Genomic DNA, 19,204 nt, shown 5'->3' on the forward strand with positions numbered 1-19,204 from the left:
AATTTATTTTTATGAGGATTCTATACTTCAATATTCCCTTTGAACTTAAAAATGGTTATTTACGCACATTAAATACTTGTATCCACAGATTCAATTAAACAACTAATGGCAGTTAGAAGTCGGACTTTTTGACCAAGAAAAGAATACATTTTAGAGCAGCAAAACAAAAGAGCAAACAAAATGTGGCTTTTTTTTCTTTTTTTCAACATCGTTTGTCAAACCTAACAAATTCCGCTTTTCCTTTCAAAATAAAACCCTGAAATGATGCGAGAATCAACTTTTTTTCTCGACAGACTCTATTAAGACGTTCAGCTATGTGTTTTCTCAAGGAATTTCGTTTACTATCAAAGTTTTCTAGAAAAAATACCGAAATATATCCAAACGGCACTAGTTTTCTACAGAAAAATATTCTACTTCCGCTCTCATTCTTGTAAACTTCATGAAGGGCATCCTGTCCAAGCTGCGCATGCGTGCTCACTGATAAGGATTTAATTCTCACTGGAACGTCTCATGCGGGTGCGTGTGGTTCACGCATGATGATCCGGCGGAAACACAGATATTGATCTAATTTTAAAGCCGTTATACTTGTTTTTTTTTTTCCCGCCGGTGGCTCTGCGGGGCCATACTGGTCAGCAGCCCACCTGCCCCGCACCGACACACTGGTCCCAGTTTGAGCCTGTTCACCTGCTAAGTGTCATCCTGAGCTGATCGTCTGCTGTCAGGATCCAGAGACAACTTCACCTGGAAGGAAGAGAGTTCGGATGTGGCAAGCAAACTGCAGACGGATGCATAATTTAGCAGACTGGATCTCGGGTAGGCAAAAGAATCACTTTTATTTTAATTATTATTATAAATGTATAATCAGGCATATTGCAGGGTAATGCAAATTAATACATTTTTAAATTATTTCAGTTACTTGCTAAAAGCAGACACAAAGAATTAACTTCAGACCTTGACTACATTTAAAAAATATGTGGAAGAAAAATGATGACAACAGTGGCATGAGGTTTAGGCGCGTGCCCTGTCAGCTGGCAGTACACGTGACGTAAACATCGCCGTTTGCCTGACCCCGCAGGAACGAGGAGTGCTGAGCTGTCATTATTCCCAGATGATGCTTTCCATATAAGGCACTTCATTTATCATTATCGCCAAATGATTTTAATCCCACACGATTGCAATATACATTTAAAAGCATTTGTATCGAAAAACGTGCAGGATGACTGATGGATTTTCTCCTTGGTGTGGCATGTAGGGACAGTGATGGGAGGCTGTGTGGGGAGGAGCAGGATGGATGGGCAAGGGAGTGCCCGCAGCTCGACGAGGAGCAAGAAACGCGGAGGTAAGAAGCTGGGACACACTGAACTGCAGCCTCACACGTGCTGTAGTGTCCTAGAACTTCAATTGTAGCTTTATTTACTCAAGTCTATGAAATAAGCCTATCTTTATTTGGGAAAGGCGTGAATATGAGACAGTTTTAAACAAAACTCATGCACAGCAAAGCGTACAAATGTACCTAGAATGTGTAGACTGTTTACAAGATTAGATAGGGATAATTAACTCAACCTTGCTTTTTGAGACAGCGATGCAAAGAGAGAGAGGGAGCCTGTTAATATAATTACTAACAAGTACTTAATGGCTTATGGAGCTATGCCAGCATATCAGAGTATCATTAGCTGTTTAATGTTTTTGTCATAGCATATAGTTTTGCATAAGAGATTTGCATTAAAAACACTGTGTCAAGGTTCCAACCTTAATTTCCATGTCTTAAGTCAGCACAAGCAGCAGGTCGTCCTTGTCCATCCTGTCACTCACTGAGGGTTAGATTTATTTAGTCTTTATCCAGATCATCTTAAAGGAGTGATAATTTTTTCACTCTGTTGAAGCAAGAAAACACAAAGTACCTTAGATGTTTTATTTTTTTGGTCAGTAAAATATGGCTTTTGGGAAAAATGTAATGTCAACTGGATAAAAATATGTAATCTGAAATAAGCAATTATGTAAGTAATCACCAACTTCAAGTCAGTATTTAGTAGATACACCTCTGGTCGCAATCATAGCTCTGAGTCTGTGTGAATAGGTCTCAATCAGGCTTGAACATCTAGACAATTTTACTCCATTCTCCTTTGTAAAACTGCTCAAGCTCTGCCAGGTATCATAGGGATCAGGCGTAATAGCCCTTTTTAAGTCCACAAATTCTCTACTGGGTTGCGGTCTGTGCTTTAACTTGGCCACTCAAGAACATTCATCTTGTTGTCTTTAAACAATTTGTTTTATATCACTTCACATATACTGTATGAGTTTGATTGTACTGTTTAATGAAACTGTGTATTGCTGCTGTTCTTTGCAGCTTTCGCTGTATGCTTCATTGTCTTGCTGAAAAATAAGTCACCCAAGCCATAGTTCTCCTGTGGACTGAATAAGATTGTCCTCCAGGATTTTGCCACATTCATTTTACACAAGACTTCCAGGGCTTGCTGCTAAGTAGCATCCCCACAGCATGATGCTGTCACCACTGTGCTTCACAGTGGGGATGGTGTGTTTGGAATCTACCAAACATAGTGTCTTGTCTGATGGCCAGAAAGCAACATTTGGTCTCGTCAGACCAAAGGCCTTTCTTCCACTTGACCATGGAGTCGCCCATATGCCTTTTGGTGAACTCTAGTTGAGACTTAAGGTGTTTGCCAATTGGCTGGACCTCTGTTGAATTAAGCCAGTCACTTTAAAGGGGGTAATAATTATGCAGTCCCTTATTTTACATCACATAATTTTATTCAATTGAAATTACTTTGTAGAAATCTCTTTTCACTTTGACATTGAAGAGGTTTTTTTTGTTTTTGTCAAAAAGCCAGATATTAACCATGACTGATTTATAAAATCAACAAAAGGGTAAAAAAATCCAACAATTATAGGCACTGTATATCATAGCAGATCTTTAATCTTCTTTATCAACATTGTTCTGTTTTTCTTGCACATATACTGAATGGCCTTGGTAAAATGGTATATGGATTTGAGCTTGTATAGCATTTTTGTAGTTGTCTGACTTCTCCATGTGCTTCATTGATGGCAGAGGATGCTGTAGAGCATCCATCAGTATACATCCAAACACCAATGACATAACGGTGGGAGAAATTTAGGGTTCAGTGCCTTTCCTGAGGACATGTAATCCAACCTCTGACCCTCTGTTTGAGAGATGACTGCCTCTGCCACTGACAGCAACATGCAGCATCACCAGACCAGTTAAAAGAACTGGCCTTTAAATTGTGATAGGCTCTATTGTAAGCACACATTTTTACTACATGACGCTGCTGCAGAAGAAATGAGACTTAATGAGGTCCAGAAACTGGGAATAAGACCATGTCTGTATCTTTTATTCATGCTTTTACCAGAAAGATGAAAAGGTGGGAACAAAATGGGGCCTGAGCTCGAGGGAGCCTATAAATATTCTTGAATTAGATTATTATTTTATATGACTGAGGAGAAAAGCTTCTGTGCTGATCTGATGCTTGAACGTGTTAGTGGTGACACATCCTCTGGCCTTTATTCTAGGCACCAAATCAGCGGATATATTAATAGTAGTTCAAGGCTTAATCATGCCTATGGGGATATGCAAAGGTACTTACTTAACCTTTAATTATTTTAGTCAAAATGTAAACGATAGACACACCTGTTTTGATGCAACATAAATAGAAGTTCTAGTCTTAGAATTTAGTTTAAAACATTGCAGGCAAACTCCTGCATGTTATCTAAATTACATGTTGCCAATCTTTTGTGCATATCTGACAGGGTCCAGGAGTTTACCTGCAATTTTTACTGGTTTTCTTTCTTTTCTAAACTCCTGTTTATTGTATAAATGCAGTTTTTTAAAGTCTTGTGCACTTTTGGATACTATCATTCATTGATCAAATGAAAACTCTAAGGTTTCAAAACATGTGGTATTGAAAAAGTATCAAGTACTGAACATCAAACTGCATTGGTGCATGTGTCATTACCACAGCAACAAAAATAGAAGGCCGGGACACACAATATTATGTTAGTTTTTGTTTTAGATGACTAAAATTTGCAGAAAAACTTGAAACACACTGTCAAAATAGCACAAATGTTGTCAAATTGTGCATTTTTTACAGTGTGCAGAAGATCTCTGATGGCCTCTCCTATGCCCTTGTCTTATGAAAGAGATATAGTTTTTTAAAGCATTTCAATCTATCTTTTAATAATATAACAGAGATTGTATCTTAGTATTAAACAACCACCGGCTTATTAAAAAACGTTGCCAATCTGCATTAATATATTTATAAAGCTGAGTCGGCTGAGGTCACAGTTTAGGAATGGACATAAACTTTGGTCTAAAAGCTTGCTGTGTCTGACTAAATGTTTTAAAGCTTAGCTGCATGTCTGATCACCGCTGAGGATGTTCCCTGATAGGACTGTGGTTTATATAAACACTGGTCAATCCATTTCTTGTGCAAAAAGAAAAAGAAAAAAGGTGCCTATGCACTCAGATGAATTATTATGCATTATGTATTGAGCAGCAGCAGCAGCAGCAGCAGCCGGGAGCCTGAGCAGAAAATTTTCATATCAAAGTTTGACCCACTTGGTGCATGATTTGCCTCACGTTGACCTGCTGCTGAACAAATTTACACGCAATGGAGCAATCTCATTCACCATAAAGATACAATTTACCAGTCTGAAGATGTGCTTTATCTTTTTTATTATTTTATTACATCTGTTCCTTTTTTACAGATATTTTGGGGCATTTTATGCCTTTATTAATAAAGGAGGACAGCTGATAGAGTGGGAAGCAGAGATGAGATGAGATATTGTCAATTGAGGGAAATTTTTCATGGAACAAAGTGCAACTTTTCTGTTCAGTCAATACATGAAAAAACTGACAATACACCCCAAAAAAATGACAGTCAAGTGTCACAAGATAAATAATAAAAGATAAAAAAGACAGTTACATGTAAAAGTTTATAAGAAGGGGGGTTGACTGGCTGCTCAGTGTGACTGTGGTGCTTCAGTAATAAACCAAGTCTGGTGCTCTTGGAGAACAGGTGGAAAGAAATGTCAGAAATAGGGGAGAAATCTAGGCACTCTGAACACAAAATAGTAAAAATGAGGAAGGAAATGCTTTAAAAAGCCTTTATTATAATGAATGAAACGAAACATGTTGGCTTTTTTAAAGATGATTTGACCATTACAATAAAGGCTTTTTAAAGTATTTCCTTCCTCATTTTTACTTTATTGTGTGTTTGGAGTGCCTGGATTTCTCCCCTTCTATAGGTAAAAGTTTATATTGTATTGTCCTCACAGTGATAAACAAATTAAAATATATTGCACAAACACACAAAGACTTAATGATAGCAATTAATTTATGAATTAACTTAATAATTGTGCCATCAGAAAACTTTATAACGAATGTATTTAGTTTTAATCAGAGTAAGTGTACTTTTACTTGAGTACTATACTCCACATCTAAGTGTTAAATATTTCTAAGTGTTATCTTAACTCCATCTTGAGTGAATGGTCTTCATTGTTGGCGGTATTGATAGTGTTGATCCACCAGTGTAGATACAACTTTGCCTAAAGTGATTTCAAATTTGGGGGGATGAGTGGGTGGAGTTCCCCTTAATGCCCTTGGGCGGGGTATTTAGATGTGTTTTTATGTGTTTAGTTGATTTTTGGATGTTACAGGTTGCACAGTGATCTCTGCGGGGGTTCTTTTGTTTCTTATCAGTTGTTGTTTTTGTTGTTAAACATTTGCACTGTGAGTGAAGTTATCCACTGAGTTATAATTCCCACCACTGACTTTAGGTGTTTCTAAAGCAGGGGTGGAAAGTAACTAATTAAATGTACTAAAGGTACTGTAATTGTGTAGTTTTTTGGGGAATTTTACTTTTACTTTTTCTTCCACATATGTAATTTTTAACCAGAACAACTGTGCTTTTCCTTGGGTACAAGACTCTTGTACTTTCCCACCTCAGTTGACCACACAGTAGCACAGAGTGAGAGAATGATTACACATTACATCCCAAAACAGCTGTTGTGCACAGCAAAGCTGGAGTGTTGATATTTCAGTGTTAAAATTTTCAGAGTTGATTTTAACTCTCAAAGTATTCAGTTTTGGGTTTGTTTGACTGTTTTGATCCACCAGTGTTAGTTCAACTCTGTAAAGAATGCTGTTTGGATGTCGCCTGTTGTACAGTCGTCCCTGCAGGAGTTTTTTCTGTCATATATCTGTTGGAATGTTGTCACTTTTGATATGAGACAGATTTGCACCCTTAGTGAAGTTACCCACTGAGTTTGATTCCCCGCCTCTGACTTTAGGTGTTCCTGAAGGGTGCATAGAGCGTATTCATCAGTATGCATTGTCTTGCATGAGGTCGACTCTCTGCTTTGCCATTAGAGGAGACTTACCTTACCACATATTTTTAAGAGTTACTGCAGCCTGTCATAATGTAAAATATTTAACACTTCACAAGTGTAGTTGGACTATAAATACCGTGGACCAATATGGACATTTTTAAAGTGTTAAATTTGACTCTATATGTCATTTTTGCTGTGTATTTTACTTTATTGCAGAGGTGTGACTTTACCTGAACAGCCTGGTTGGAGATCTATTCTCTTGTTGTTGTTGCCAATAAGGAAAGCTCAGATTTTACAGTACAACTCTTCAGTAGCTACTCAGAACTTTAGTAAACTTTAAATTGCATACTTTTTACTTATACTCGATTAAATTTTTATCCTCATTGCAAACTGGGGAGCGTCAAGAGAAGGAGATAATACAGGTTTAATTATATCAACAATGATTCAAAACACTTCATAACAGCAAAAGGTAATGTAAGAGGTCTTACATCCTTATTCTCCTTGCCCTTATCCTAAGTTCTGGCTAGAGTTTTTTAATGTCTTCTGGTTGGAATGGTGGGTGGTTCCTACCCAACAGCTCCAGTGATGTTGTGACTCTTTCTGCCAATCAGCCTACATATATAAGCTGAGGGGCCATGTGGTGGCATAAGGTTCATCTGTCACTACCTGGAGCTTTCACGTCCTGAGCTTGGGTCTGTTGAGGGTGGGGATGTTAACTAAAGACCATGTGGTTGGTTATGTAACTTGTCAGTGTTGCATAGAGGCATAATTGAGATTAGAGGTCTCTTCTTTAGGCGCTTATCCTTTCATTATGACACAAATGTTACGGCTACTTTTCAATTAAAAGGAGAACCTAGTAAACTGCATTCAAGCCAATACCTGCTGAGTGTAGAATAAACTGAGTTTGACTGCTTATTTTATCATTGAACTCTTTCTCACATCTCCATGGCAACGTTCCCTCTAATTTTTAAAACTCCTGAGCAGACATTCGACTCCCCTGAGCACCTACCTCATTAACTGTGGGCGACATCTGACCCATACGCTACGTCCACATGGCAGTGGCATGGCATCACCTCTCCGACCCCAAATATTATTACAAGCGACTATAACTATAATGATTAATAATCACTGTTGAAGTCATGAATTTCACTATTCGTTCATTCATTCACAAGCCATCCTCAATTTTAGCTAGCCACAATTTTGATATCTGGAAATCCTGCTCATTATAATCAAGAAAACTGTGATTCTAACATACAAGCACTTATCTTAAGGTGAAAATAGACATTAACATAGTTTGCAGTTTCACATAAAATGGCAGAAAGCTTGAACATCTGGGGTGAAACAAAACACAAGCTCTGTTCTCATGCTCCATAAACCTTGTCAAAGTAAGGTCTCCCAAAGGACTTCTGCACAAATTAAACAGCTCATTACAGAGAAATGTGTCACACTGTTAGAAACATCAGGGCTTAAATCCTTTTATCAGTCCATTATAGGAGATCAACTCTTTTCTGGTCTCATTGTAGATCATTTTAGTCAGCTTCATTCTTTAAAGCACTGTGTTTACGTAAAAAATAGACATCCATTTAATGTTACAAAAAGATAGATAAGTATTTATAAAAATAAGATTATTTGAAAGTGTAACATTAAGTTAACAATGGGAAAGATGTAATCAGCTCATTTATCTCTCATTACCGTAATAAATAAAATGATAAAAACTGAGAAATTTACAGCTTTAGTCTCTTCAGCTGAAGTCTTTTTAACTCCTGTAGAAGTTTTCTCCTCCTGGCTCCTGTCTGCCTCTGTTTCTCACTGCCCTGCTGATCAGTTAGTAGGATGTAAGAGATTGTATGATTTTTTGATTGATTTATTATCAATATACAGAACAACTGTATGTCCTGCAACGTGGCACATATCAGATGTTTTGATAATAAGCTCATATACTGATGTTTAATCATTAGGGTGTGTCGTCATGATAAAATATAGAAGTGGAATGTTAATAAAACAACAATTTAACAGTCTGCAGCTCGCTAAGAAGAGAAAGAGAGAGAGAGAGGGGAAAAGAGAGAGCGGTTATTCATAAACAGCATCAACACACATATGCACCATGGTCAAAGAGGAGCTTTAAAGCAGGAGAAAAGTTCGGCTCTGTGTTGAATCCTTTTCTCCTAAGCAGAAAGAAGCCTCAGGTCTACACCACAAACCCGTTAGCTTGTGTTTGTCTGTCTGTGAGTGGCGTTAGTGTTTGCGTGGCGGTGTGAATGGCATGAATCCAAAAGTGTCTGCGTAAAGACACACGACGGATGCACTGATTGACTCGACCACATGGCAGTTACTTCAGGAAAAAAATCTCCCTTTATGTGTAAACCAGTTCCAACTAACCTGTGCATTAATACGCCTTTGATCACAACACACATGAGGAAAAAAAACATGAAAACTTGCTGGGGATATTTGAGTGTGCAACTTGTTCTCCTCTGCACAGAGAGGTGGAGAGAGCAGTGCGCAATGTGCGGTTAAACCCCTTGAAAGTGAACAGTGCTCCATGGTGTTATCGTGGTAGCTCTTTAGCCTCGCTCCCTGTCCACATGGTAAATTTATGATTGCCGTTGTATTTTTGTACCTCTCAGACTTAAATTTTCTATTTTAGTGACAAGCAAACAAACAAGACCTCTGACACGGGCTGTGGAAATTCAGTCTGAGAGACAGATTTGTATTTGTTGGTCAAAATAGCCCAGTCTTCGTGGAGAAAAAGATCAGGGGGTTACAGTAGCTCCTCAGCCAACAGACTGTAATAGACTCAAAGGGCCTTAATGGCTGTTAATAGGTTTAGCATGCAGCCTTGGGTGCCTGGGTATTTCTATCCTGTCTCTGAATAGATCTGATAGGATTAGGCCTCTTGTGTAAAGATACTACCCTCTGGCAAGGGCACTCCCCTTACTCTGCTCACATATGGAACCTTCTTCTTCCATGAACCAATCCTGAGGTATTTTGGGGTTGTGAAGGTTTGTTATTAGAAGGGATATAACTGGATGCACGGCGGTCACTTTTAAGAAACTGGGGAAGTGTCGTCACGTCTACCCGAGCTCTGAATCTGCATGAAGCTTCGAACTAGATCAGGAGGTTGTCTCCAACATCACTCACAGGAGAGTTGCTCCTTTAAGGTCAGCGTTTGTGGCTGATTCATGCGGACTTTAAATTGACTCACATCAAATCGGGAAAAAGATCAGCTATGGGAGTACCGAACTCCAGGGAGTACAACTACCAGCACACCCCAAACTCTCCACTTAGGATTTTGCTAAAAAGTAAGTCTGAGCTTTTGTGTTTTTGTGTTGACATTTTAGATTTTTCACAATATGTCTGTGTAAATACATTTTGTGCATTTTCTGTTAAAGATCATCTGTTTTGTCGATGCTTTTCTTATCTTTTTAATGTTATTAGATTTTAGTTTGCAGCTATGCTCCAAGTTATGTTCAGCATGCTAAAAGAAATGTGAAAAAGGGCTAAAACTGCATGAATATCTAACAGAAATGAATCCATTTGGGTTGAAATCTTGTCTTTCAAGAGCTGTTTGCCTTTGAAATCTGCTGTATCTGTATTTTGCACGTCTTTCCACGTGTGAAGTTCTTTCCTACCTATCGGTAGCTTGATTTTCCTTTAATTGTAAACTGTCGCGCTTAAGGACATCACCTTGATTGACCCACTTCATTTGAAATGATTAGACCTTGAGTTTCTAAGTAGCCGAACTTACATCTGAGGACACAGCTGATCCCCCTGTACATTCACAAACAGTCAGGATCACTGCCTTACTACAGCCAGGTGAATAAAACAACCTTGGTATGAAGCAGGTGGCCACAGCTGATCTGATCAGGACTGATTATCTGTGTTTTTCTCAAGTTGGCACGAATACAACTCTAAAAAAGTACAGTTGATTTTATATCACAACATTTAACTACCAGGACAAAATAATCAAGCAAAATAATCAACACTAGGAATACTGTAGCTGTTATGTTTTTCATATTTTTCAACTCAGTTCAATTTAATTGGCTTTATTGGCATGGATAACATCATCAGTTTCATTACCAAAGCAGTGCACAAATTTATAATAATAATAATTACAGAAAAAAGTATTAGAATTGGAATCAAAAATATTGGTCTGACTTTAAAATGATGATCAACAATTTAGAAATTGTACAACAAGTCTTGAGAACAGGTGGTTGGGTCTGCTTCTACCTCCTGCTGGCTGCAGCGGGTGCACAGTCTTCCTTGTTAGGGGTCCAGCTTTGTCTGTGGCTCATATTTCTCACTAAACTTGCATTCTTTTAAAAAAGTTGGACAGCTTGTTTAGTGTAACCCTACTTGCCAAACATAATTCTGAAGACTTGAGTATGTTATGTAAACTGGGCATCACAGTGGTGAAAATGCATTACACATCTATTTCATAAGACAGTTGAACTGAAGGGCCATGTGTGCAACATAAATTAAAAGTTCTGCACATTGCCTAACTTGTATTTAAAGGAATATATTTGCAACGTTAAAGTACTAGACTGTTTGTCTGATGAAAGTCAAGTAGTGAAATGTTGCAAATTAGACAGTTTGCCAGTTTTCTTGTGTTCTTTATACACCTATGCCTCACAACCAACCAACTCTGTCACAACACTAGTAAATCAAACAATATCAGTGTCTGTTTGATACCATGGCCAATTAAATAGAAGTCTTACACACCTAATATCAGGCTTTTTTACTTCATTTTTACTTCTATAAGCAGATGAGAGCAATATAACAAACATCTGGCCATTCTTATATTCCATAAACTAAAGTGATGGAAATACATGCTGGTGCTGGTTCATTAATCACCTTTCAAAGTTGTAAGCTCAACCCATTTTGTCCAGTTACAATATCTATCCAGTCAGTCTTTGCTGGAGTTATGGGCTTTAACCGCATAGACTTTTTGTAATAATATCTCTATTAGGTATTTATCCTGAGATGAAAGTGAGTAGCAAAGTTCCCCAGATAAATTGTTAAGAAAGATCAATCTCAACTCCACAGATGTGTCTGACTGCTTGTGTTATCTGCCAGTAAGGTGGCATTACCGGGCAGCCCCAAAATACGTGATGGCAGTCTGCAAGCTGTTCCTCTATTAACATAGACCTCTTCTAACACCGTCTGTCTGTGTACATTTTGTTTGAAATGAATTAAACTCCCACACACTGCTTTGATTGGAGAAATGACTTGGTAAAATTGAGATACTGACACCTCTTAGATATATTAATGCAGCTTAGACAGTGCTCTCTTTCTCTTTTGGTTAAAAATATGACTGAATATCTGGAGTTTTTGGGCACATTTTCACTACTACTGGTAATCTAAAAGGAGTTGTTCTGTTTCAGAACACCTGCTATCAAAAAGTCAATTTTTGTCCAAGTCCAGTTGCACAGATTTGAGGCGCCAATTTAGCTTGGTTAATAGAGCAGATGCCCCATCTACTGACCTATATTTCTAATTCTGTTTTTTCTTAGAATTAAACAGTAACAGTAATGTATGCTTTATTTTCCTTACTGGAAGGCTTTTAATTCAAATTTTGTATTATTATTTCAAATTTCATTTTATATTAATAATAATAAAACAGTTTATAAGTTTATATTACAAATTTTAAATTTTATAATTTATGTAAATGTAAATGAAATGAAATATAAAGTGTGTTTATGTTTAAGATATATAAATTTATATCATAAACATAAATAGTTTACATCATAAACTGTATTTAAATTCTATTTTTTATTTCAATTATCAGTTGAAATAGCATTAGCAGTGGTAGTATTATTAGTATATTTACTATTACTATTTAATTTTATTTATTATCATATTATCATTATTTACTCTATTTAACTTTAACTCAATTTTCAAAGACTCTTAACTTGTTTTTTTGTAAGGGCTTCTTTTTAATTGTCTAGCTTAACGGGGATGGGGGGGTGGATTCACATATAAGATGTTTCATGTTGTGTGTCTTGAAATCTTGAACTTCCCTCTGGGTTAATAGGATATCTATTTATCTATCTTGACACAATGGTTGCAGGTTCAGGTCTTGATCCTTACTAGTGTTTGGTTATCATTTGTTTTTTTTGTCTGATACTGGTGTTAAATCGATACTCTTTATATGATGCTGGTGCCTTAACGGTGCCCAAATTGATACCTTTGGGAGAAAAAATTGTCTTGAAAGCCAGCGGGAAAATAAAAAGCTGTCTGGGTGTCTTAAATGATTTGCAGAAATATCTTTATAAGATGCCAGTCAAACACTGGATAAGAAAAGGAAACCAGTAACTTCACATAAATCACACAAATTCCATATTTCTTGCCTTTTATTTGGGGTGGCTGGGTATCAAAATGCAGCATTGATATGTGTGTTGTAATTCGGTCTGGTAGGTATCAGATTTGTTTGTTCCGGTACTACGTTGGCAGAGATGTATTAGTGTGTGCAGAAGTGGGTATCTTTTAATCTATATACTCTTTAGCAGTGGGTACAGTCTATGAAGCCAAAAACATAAGTAGGTATGGTCCTTGCACTGCACCACTGCATGTGGGTACGAGATTTTGATACTCATCCCTAATCCTGACACATGTTTGGTTCATCTCCCCCCACCTCTCTCTCCCCATGTTTCCTCTCTCTCCCCAGCTGCCCTGTCTAATAAATGCAAAAGCCAGAAAACTAAAATTTAAAAAGAAAACTGGGAAAAATTTCACACTAAACCATCTTGGTGGAGTACGTTACGGATGCTCAGTCTATCAGGATCAGCTGCCTGCAGTTATCTCGGTTTATCTTCTAGTCAGGTAGCCTGTTAGGAATCCAGGCAGCCTGATCATTTGCATCTATTTTGCCGGCATGTCAATGCGCTCCTTTGCAACCTTGAAGCTGTCGGTCCTTAATAAGAAAATAAAACATTAAAGCAGCAGTCATGAAAGAAAAGCAGAGCTATGGGAATCCTTTCTGTTATAATGTAACTAATGCTGGACCAGAAGATAGAAATCAAGTTTTACTCTTATGCCAGTTACTTTCACTCCATTCTGCCCTTCAAAAATAGAAAAAAAGGTCGTTTTCCCTGTTACATACAATTAAAACTAATGATGTTTAGAGTGGGGCTGCATGCTGGTATAGTGGTCCTGGTTCATGGGTCCTTCTGAATGGACTTTGCATCATCTGCCTGGGTACTCTGACTCCCTCCCACTGATTAAAAACATGCTCTCTAGGTTAACTGGTGACTAAATTGCCCATGAATGTGAGTGTGATTGCTTGTTTGTCTATATGTGATTGACTGGTGACCAGTCAAAGGTCTGCCCCGCCTCTTTTCTGAATGACAGCTGAGACTCCAGCCCCCCAGAGGCCCCAAACAGGATAAGTGGCTTGGATTATGAATGAATAGATATTTAGATTGGGTGTAGAAAATCCCAGTCAAGATAAATGCAATATACCTGATTCTTTGGTCTCTGTCTTATCTAGTCAGGAGATTGTGTCACATTTTCATTACTGTCTGTTAGAGTTGAGATTCATGAAAAGGCTGCCACATAAAAGCACATAAAGTAAAGTGTATTCAAATACAGACACACAACATAACTACAAAATACAAGTACAAACAATGCACTAACCTCTCCCCATCTTACCCTAACCTGTTGGCCTGAGAATAGGAAGTTTACTGAATGGCTAAGATCAAAAATCATTCAAATATGTATGGATTGTTGGATAGGAAAGGCCCCTCAGCAATCAGATGTAGATAGTTGATTTTATGACCTGTGAAATGCATTTTACCTTAGCTAACATGCATTTCACAGGAGTAAGAGATGTGTTATCAATGCTATTTTTGACATTTGTTTTTGGCTTTTTTGTTCTTGTTGTATCGGACTTCAGTCAGTGAGTGTCTTTCGCCGGCTCTCATTGGTCAGCGAGCGCTCATCTCTCTGACCAATACCTCATGAGATGCAGGCAGATAAATCCTGTTATGTGAAACCTGATTACTGCCCATAATCCACTGCTGTGCGCTTGTGTGTATGTGTGATTGCACATGGATGTGTTACAAGCCACAGCGGTAATCCTCGACACTATAAATAATCACTTCGATTTTCCTCCCTCTGTCACTGAAATGCTCTTCCTTTGAACGCTGGAAGTGTTGAAATGACAAAGATTTCAAAGTGGAAACTCCTGCAGCAGCTGGAGAAAATGAAGTTGTGTATGTGGTAACAGAGCACTGACAAAGAGCAGTCGCATGCATGGCGGTAATTGGCTTGACTTCCCTCTAAATAGCAAAGGAAGTGGTGCTGATTATCACAAATGCCAGGAGTATTTCTACTGAATACTGAGAAAGCATCAGTGTAGGAGGGATAAATTGTCCTTGTCACATTAAGCTTCACTTATTTGTACTCCATTAGTTTTATACGATATTTCATTTGTAAATTTGTTCTCCTCCTACTGCTTTTCACAGATTATGCACAGAAAGCTTCTTAAAAGCACTACATGTAGTTACCTTGTTAAGTGTAGCTTTCTTAGCTGCAGCCAGTATGACTTTAGGATGGAAATGACTGCAAAAAGTTGCTGCACATGTATTTCCTGGCTCCATTTCAAGAGCTAAAAAGTTGTTAGCATGACTGTCGAGCAGTTAAAAGCCCTGATTATGTTGGGTTACAGCCTTTGGATCAGTCATTATACCACTCTTTATGTCATAGTTTTCTTTTCCTTTCAGGACGCAATGAGCCCCTCAAGAAGGAGCGCCCAAAGTGGAAGAGTGAATACCCGATGACAGAGGGCCAGCTGAGGAGCAAGAGGGATGAGTTCTGGGATACGGCTCCGGCTTTTGATGGGCGGAAAGAGATCTGGGACGCACTCAGAGCAGCTGCCCTCGCAGCAGAGTGCAATGACCTGGAGCTAGCTCAGGCCATCGTGGATGGAGCCTGCATTACTCTGCCACACGGTATGAAACCCCCCCACAGGCACTCAGAGACAAACATGATATGAAAATCATTGTAGGCTGCAAATGTCCTGGAACTTGCAGTACAAATACAAAAATCTCATAGTTGTAATTCTCCAAATGTCAAAGGCCGGTGTGCAGAATCCCCTGCATCAGTTGTGCAGAGATTACTACCATAACAGTTACATAATAGTCGCAGTGCTGCGTGACCACTGTGAATAGATTGGTTCACAGAAAGCCATGACAGAGCTGAATGTCTCACTCACGCATATTCATCTGCTCACACTCTGAAAGGTTTTTTTTTCTTTAAGCTGTTTTACAAGTTCAAGGACGGACACAAGCGCTTTAACTATTAAGGGGGTGGCCTCAGCCTTTCCTTGCTTTATTAAAATGAGAAGGGATCATTTATCAAGGTTTAGAGGTAGTTATTGTTGTTAATATTAGCCCTTTTCCCTCTTCCAGGCTCTCTCACAGAGAGTTATGATGAACTGGGCAATCGCTACCAACTGCCAGCCTACACTTTAGCGCCACCTGTCAATCTCATCAATGAAACGTCCACGGACACCAAAGTGTCCGACTCCACACAGAAACAAAACCAACCCCCTGTGTGCAGGCAAGAGTTCCAGCTGAGGGTCCGGCTGTCATCAGGTAAGAAACACACAGTGTGGGTGATAGACTAGGGCAGGGGTCATCAAGAGCCAGGTTTTTTCTTGGAAGACACTGAAAGGGCCGGACTTTACAAAAACTAAGATTAGCAGTTTATTGTGTAATTATTTTATTTGCATCAAATTTTTGTATTTTTTATTATTTTGCCTTTGGAGGTGAGATCAGTCCCAATCGCCTAAACTGCAATTGCCACTAGGAGGCTATTGCAATTTTGGCTACATATTTCATGGAAAAATGTGCAGGTCTATTTTGGGGGTTTGAAGTGGAAAGTTGACATGGAAAACGGCAGTTTTAATCAAGAACAGACCAATGAATTTGTGTTCATCATTCATCATATTCACTCACGATAACTGATGGATTGATTTCTGTAAAATAGATCAAATATTTAGCCACTGTTTTAAAGTCTATAGGTTTTTTTTTTAATAACACACCCTAAATATTACAACATATTTTTCCTCTGTGCATTTTCTGATGTTAAAAATCTTCTGGGGGTCTGATGGGAAGCTGTGGCGGGCCTGGTGTGGCCCTCGGCCCGCCAGTTGATGATCACTGGACTAGGGAATGGAATAACAGGATAACTCGTGTAAAGATATAATCCAATAAATTCAGAGACAATATGATACTGTTTAATTTAAAACAACAAAACGTGATACAAAATGATGCAATATAATGGAATCCAATAGAAAACAGCATGATACAATAAGATACACAATAATATCATGATATAGGGATTTTGCAATTATTATATATTGTAAAGCAACCACATTTAATATATCATTACTTCTAATTAACATGTTTCTTTTCCCTGCAATTTGGTTTCAGGGTGATAGTCATTTCTAATCACGCTTCATTCTTGAACTTGCTCTCACTATTGTCCAACATTATCCGGCTGTCTCATTCTCTTTAGCCAGTTAATTTCCATTTACATTACCCTTATCAATGTCATGAACACTAATATGAAGAGTCTTTAAGTTGTGACGCAGTGAGAAAAGATCTGTTTACAGCAGCAAAAGTTTCTAAACTCTAGTTTATGGCCAATGGGTGCCAGCCATTAAGTTATTATATCAGGAGTCAGGATAAAGAAATATGACCATACTGATATTTAATTCATCTATAATACATGGATGTCCATCTGTCCATAATATATCAATCGATGGACAGAAAGATAGAGATTTGAACTTGGGAAATATATAAAACAATGGAAAAATCAATATGAAGTAACACACTACCACTAAAAGATAAAGATATATGTTCAAAATGGAAAGTTAAATGGGCATAATAAATGCATGCGAAGTATTATCTGGTACATTGCAGGAGACTGAGGTGTTGATGTTGTGTGCGACATTTTTAATTGTGTAAAAGAAGAACTAGGTGCAAAGTTGTATCATAAGCAAATCTGACAAACTGCATATACTGCAGCTTTTCCAGTGCATGTGACATTTCAAACATTTCAAAGCGCCTCGTCTCTTCCAGGCTGGAGGCATATTCATAATTTATAGCTTTTCAGTCTCTCACAGCTTGCTCAGAAATCTGTGTCAACTCTATTTATGCCTCGCTGTTTTTTCACAGGAAAGGACGTGCGTCTGACAGCCAGCATGGCCGACTCCATCGCCGAGTTAAAGAAACAGTTAGAGGAGCAGGAAGATATTGACGTGACCCGCCAGAGGTGGTTCTTTTCTGGGAAGCTACTGACCGACAAGACCCGCCTGCAAGACGCCAAGATCCAGAAGGACTATGTGGTCCAAGTGATCGTCAACATGAACCCTCCAGTCATAGCTAACTGAGGACTGGGGATTATAAAAAGGACGTGCCAGGAGTAGTGGTAGGGTTTGGTACTGCAGTGGAATTTTGTGTACATTTTTATATAAGAAATTATTGCTTTTATATTGCTCCTTTTTGTATTTTTTCCTTTTTCCAAATGAAGTAAGACTACTGAAAAGCACTGAAACACTTTAGAGTAGATGTAGAGTCCTAAGATGCACATCCAAGGCTCAGTCCCACTTCTGAAACTTAACCCTGACCCTACACCTTGTTTTGAGTGCCCCCTTTCCTGCTATGTCATCAGACGTTGTGTTGGCGCTTGAGCAGCCATCTTACTGATGATTTATAAAGCACTCTGGGAGATTTCTCATGACACTTGGTTTGGGCCTCTGGAAAAAATCTCCATTTAAAGCGTCACATAGCTCTCGCACTTCTCCCTAACCCTCCATTCCCACAAAACTTGGGACACCCTACCCATAGGCCTAGGGCTAAGTGATAAGGGACAAGGTGTACATTGGGACTGAGCCCATGTGTCCGTCAGTCTGTCTGTCTGTCCTGCTGTCTTTCTGTTTGTGTGGACATTGACTCACAACTCTATTGTTTACACTGACACCCCTCCCCCCCTTGTCATGTGTTTGTACATGTGCTAACTGAATATAATTCACATGGGGATCTGAGTAAGGAAAATCCAATCTCTCTTGTTTTTTTTTAAAGATTTTTGTCTTGCCATTTCAGAAGTATGTATGATGTTTAAAGTTGCAGCAAACTGTAGAAAGAAAGCTGTAAATATCAGTTTCCCTTTGTGTTGTTTGGTCATGTATCTATGTGCACACTGCATTTCAATCCACAGCTGTATATTCATAATAAAGACACCGAATGTAACGACGGCACCTTTCTTAAAGGTAAACAGAGACGATCAGACCTGTTTTTTAATTATTTCATCACTCCAAACCAGATACTGTATTCGTATGTACAATATGATGCTCACTGTACTTGAATAAATGATCAATAAATATTGTCGATTTAAAGTCGGTCTCTGTTGTCCTGGTTCTTTGCATCACAAGTCCATACTGCAAGAATTTATCCCAAAGCATGAGTTCCCAACTAAGATATAGATTGATGTGGGGGTTTCATGATTTTATATTAAAGATAGGGCAGTGGAAAGTGGGAAATAACATGCAGTAAAGAAAAAGGCCACATTTGAACAAGGGTAAACCTGCATCTTGGCTACTGGTGCCTCACCAATCAGTTTGTTTTTACAGGAATCTTACTGTAGAATCAGCAATCCAAAGACTGTGTTAATGGCAAACACAAAATAATTTTTTGTAACTTATCCTTGTTTTTGCTGTTTCCTCTTGAAATGCAGGCTACCAACAAATTCTCAGGACGATGAAATGTTAATTTAAAAACAAAAAATCTGGTTACCACAGTCCTTCAAAAGCTCTCAAATTCAGATGGAATTATGGCAA

The 19,204-nt window shown here is 38.3% G+C and overlaps 1 protein-coding gene across 1 annotated transcript; it reads left to right on the forward strand.

The window, feature by feature from the left end:
• Positions 1 to 518: 518 nt before the first annotated feature.
• ubtd1a (ubiquitin domain containing 1a) lies at positions 519 to 18,711 on the forward strand. The gene is made up of 5 exons (XM_041790017.1): positions 519 to 813; positions 1,253 to 1,339; positions 15,084 to 15,311; positions 15,771 to 15,956; positions 17,544 to 18,711. The coding sequence occupies exons 1-5, from the start codon at positions 762 to 764 to the stop codon at positions 17,756 to 17,758; spliced, it is 768 nt and encodes a 255-aa protein (XP_041645951.1). The 5' UTR covers positions 519 to 761; the 3' UTR covers positions 17,759 to 18,711.
• The last annotated feature ends 493 nt before the right edge of the window (positions 18,712 to 19,204 follow it).

The sequence above is a fragment of the Cheilinus undulatus genome, linkage group 6, assembly GCF_018320785.1.
Source record: "Cheilinus undulatus linkage group 6, ASM1832078v1, whole genome shotgun sequence".
NCBI lineage: Eukaryota > Metazoa > Chordata > Actinopteri > Labriformes > Labridae > Cheilinus > Cheilinus undulatus.

Excerpts from the sequence above, each read along its gene's own strand:
- ubtd1a (XM_041790017.1), top strand. The coding sequence starts at position 762 with ATGTGGCAAGCAAACTGCAGACGGATGCATAATTTAGCAGACTGGATC. Across the intron at positions 814-1,252 it reads TTTAGCAGACTGGATCTCGG|GGACAGTGATGGGAGGCTGT; the intron begins GTAGGCAAAAGA and ends TGTGGCATGTAG. Across the intron at positions 1,340-15,083 it reads GAGGAGCAAGAAACGCGGAG|GACGCAATGAGCCCCTCAAG; the intron begins GTAAGAAGCTGG and ends TTTTCCTTTCAG.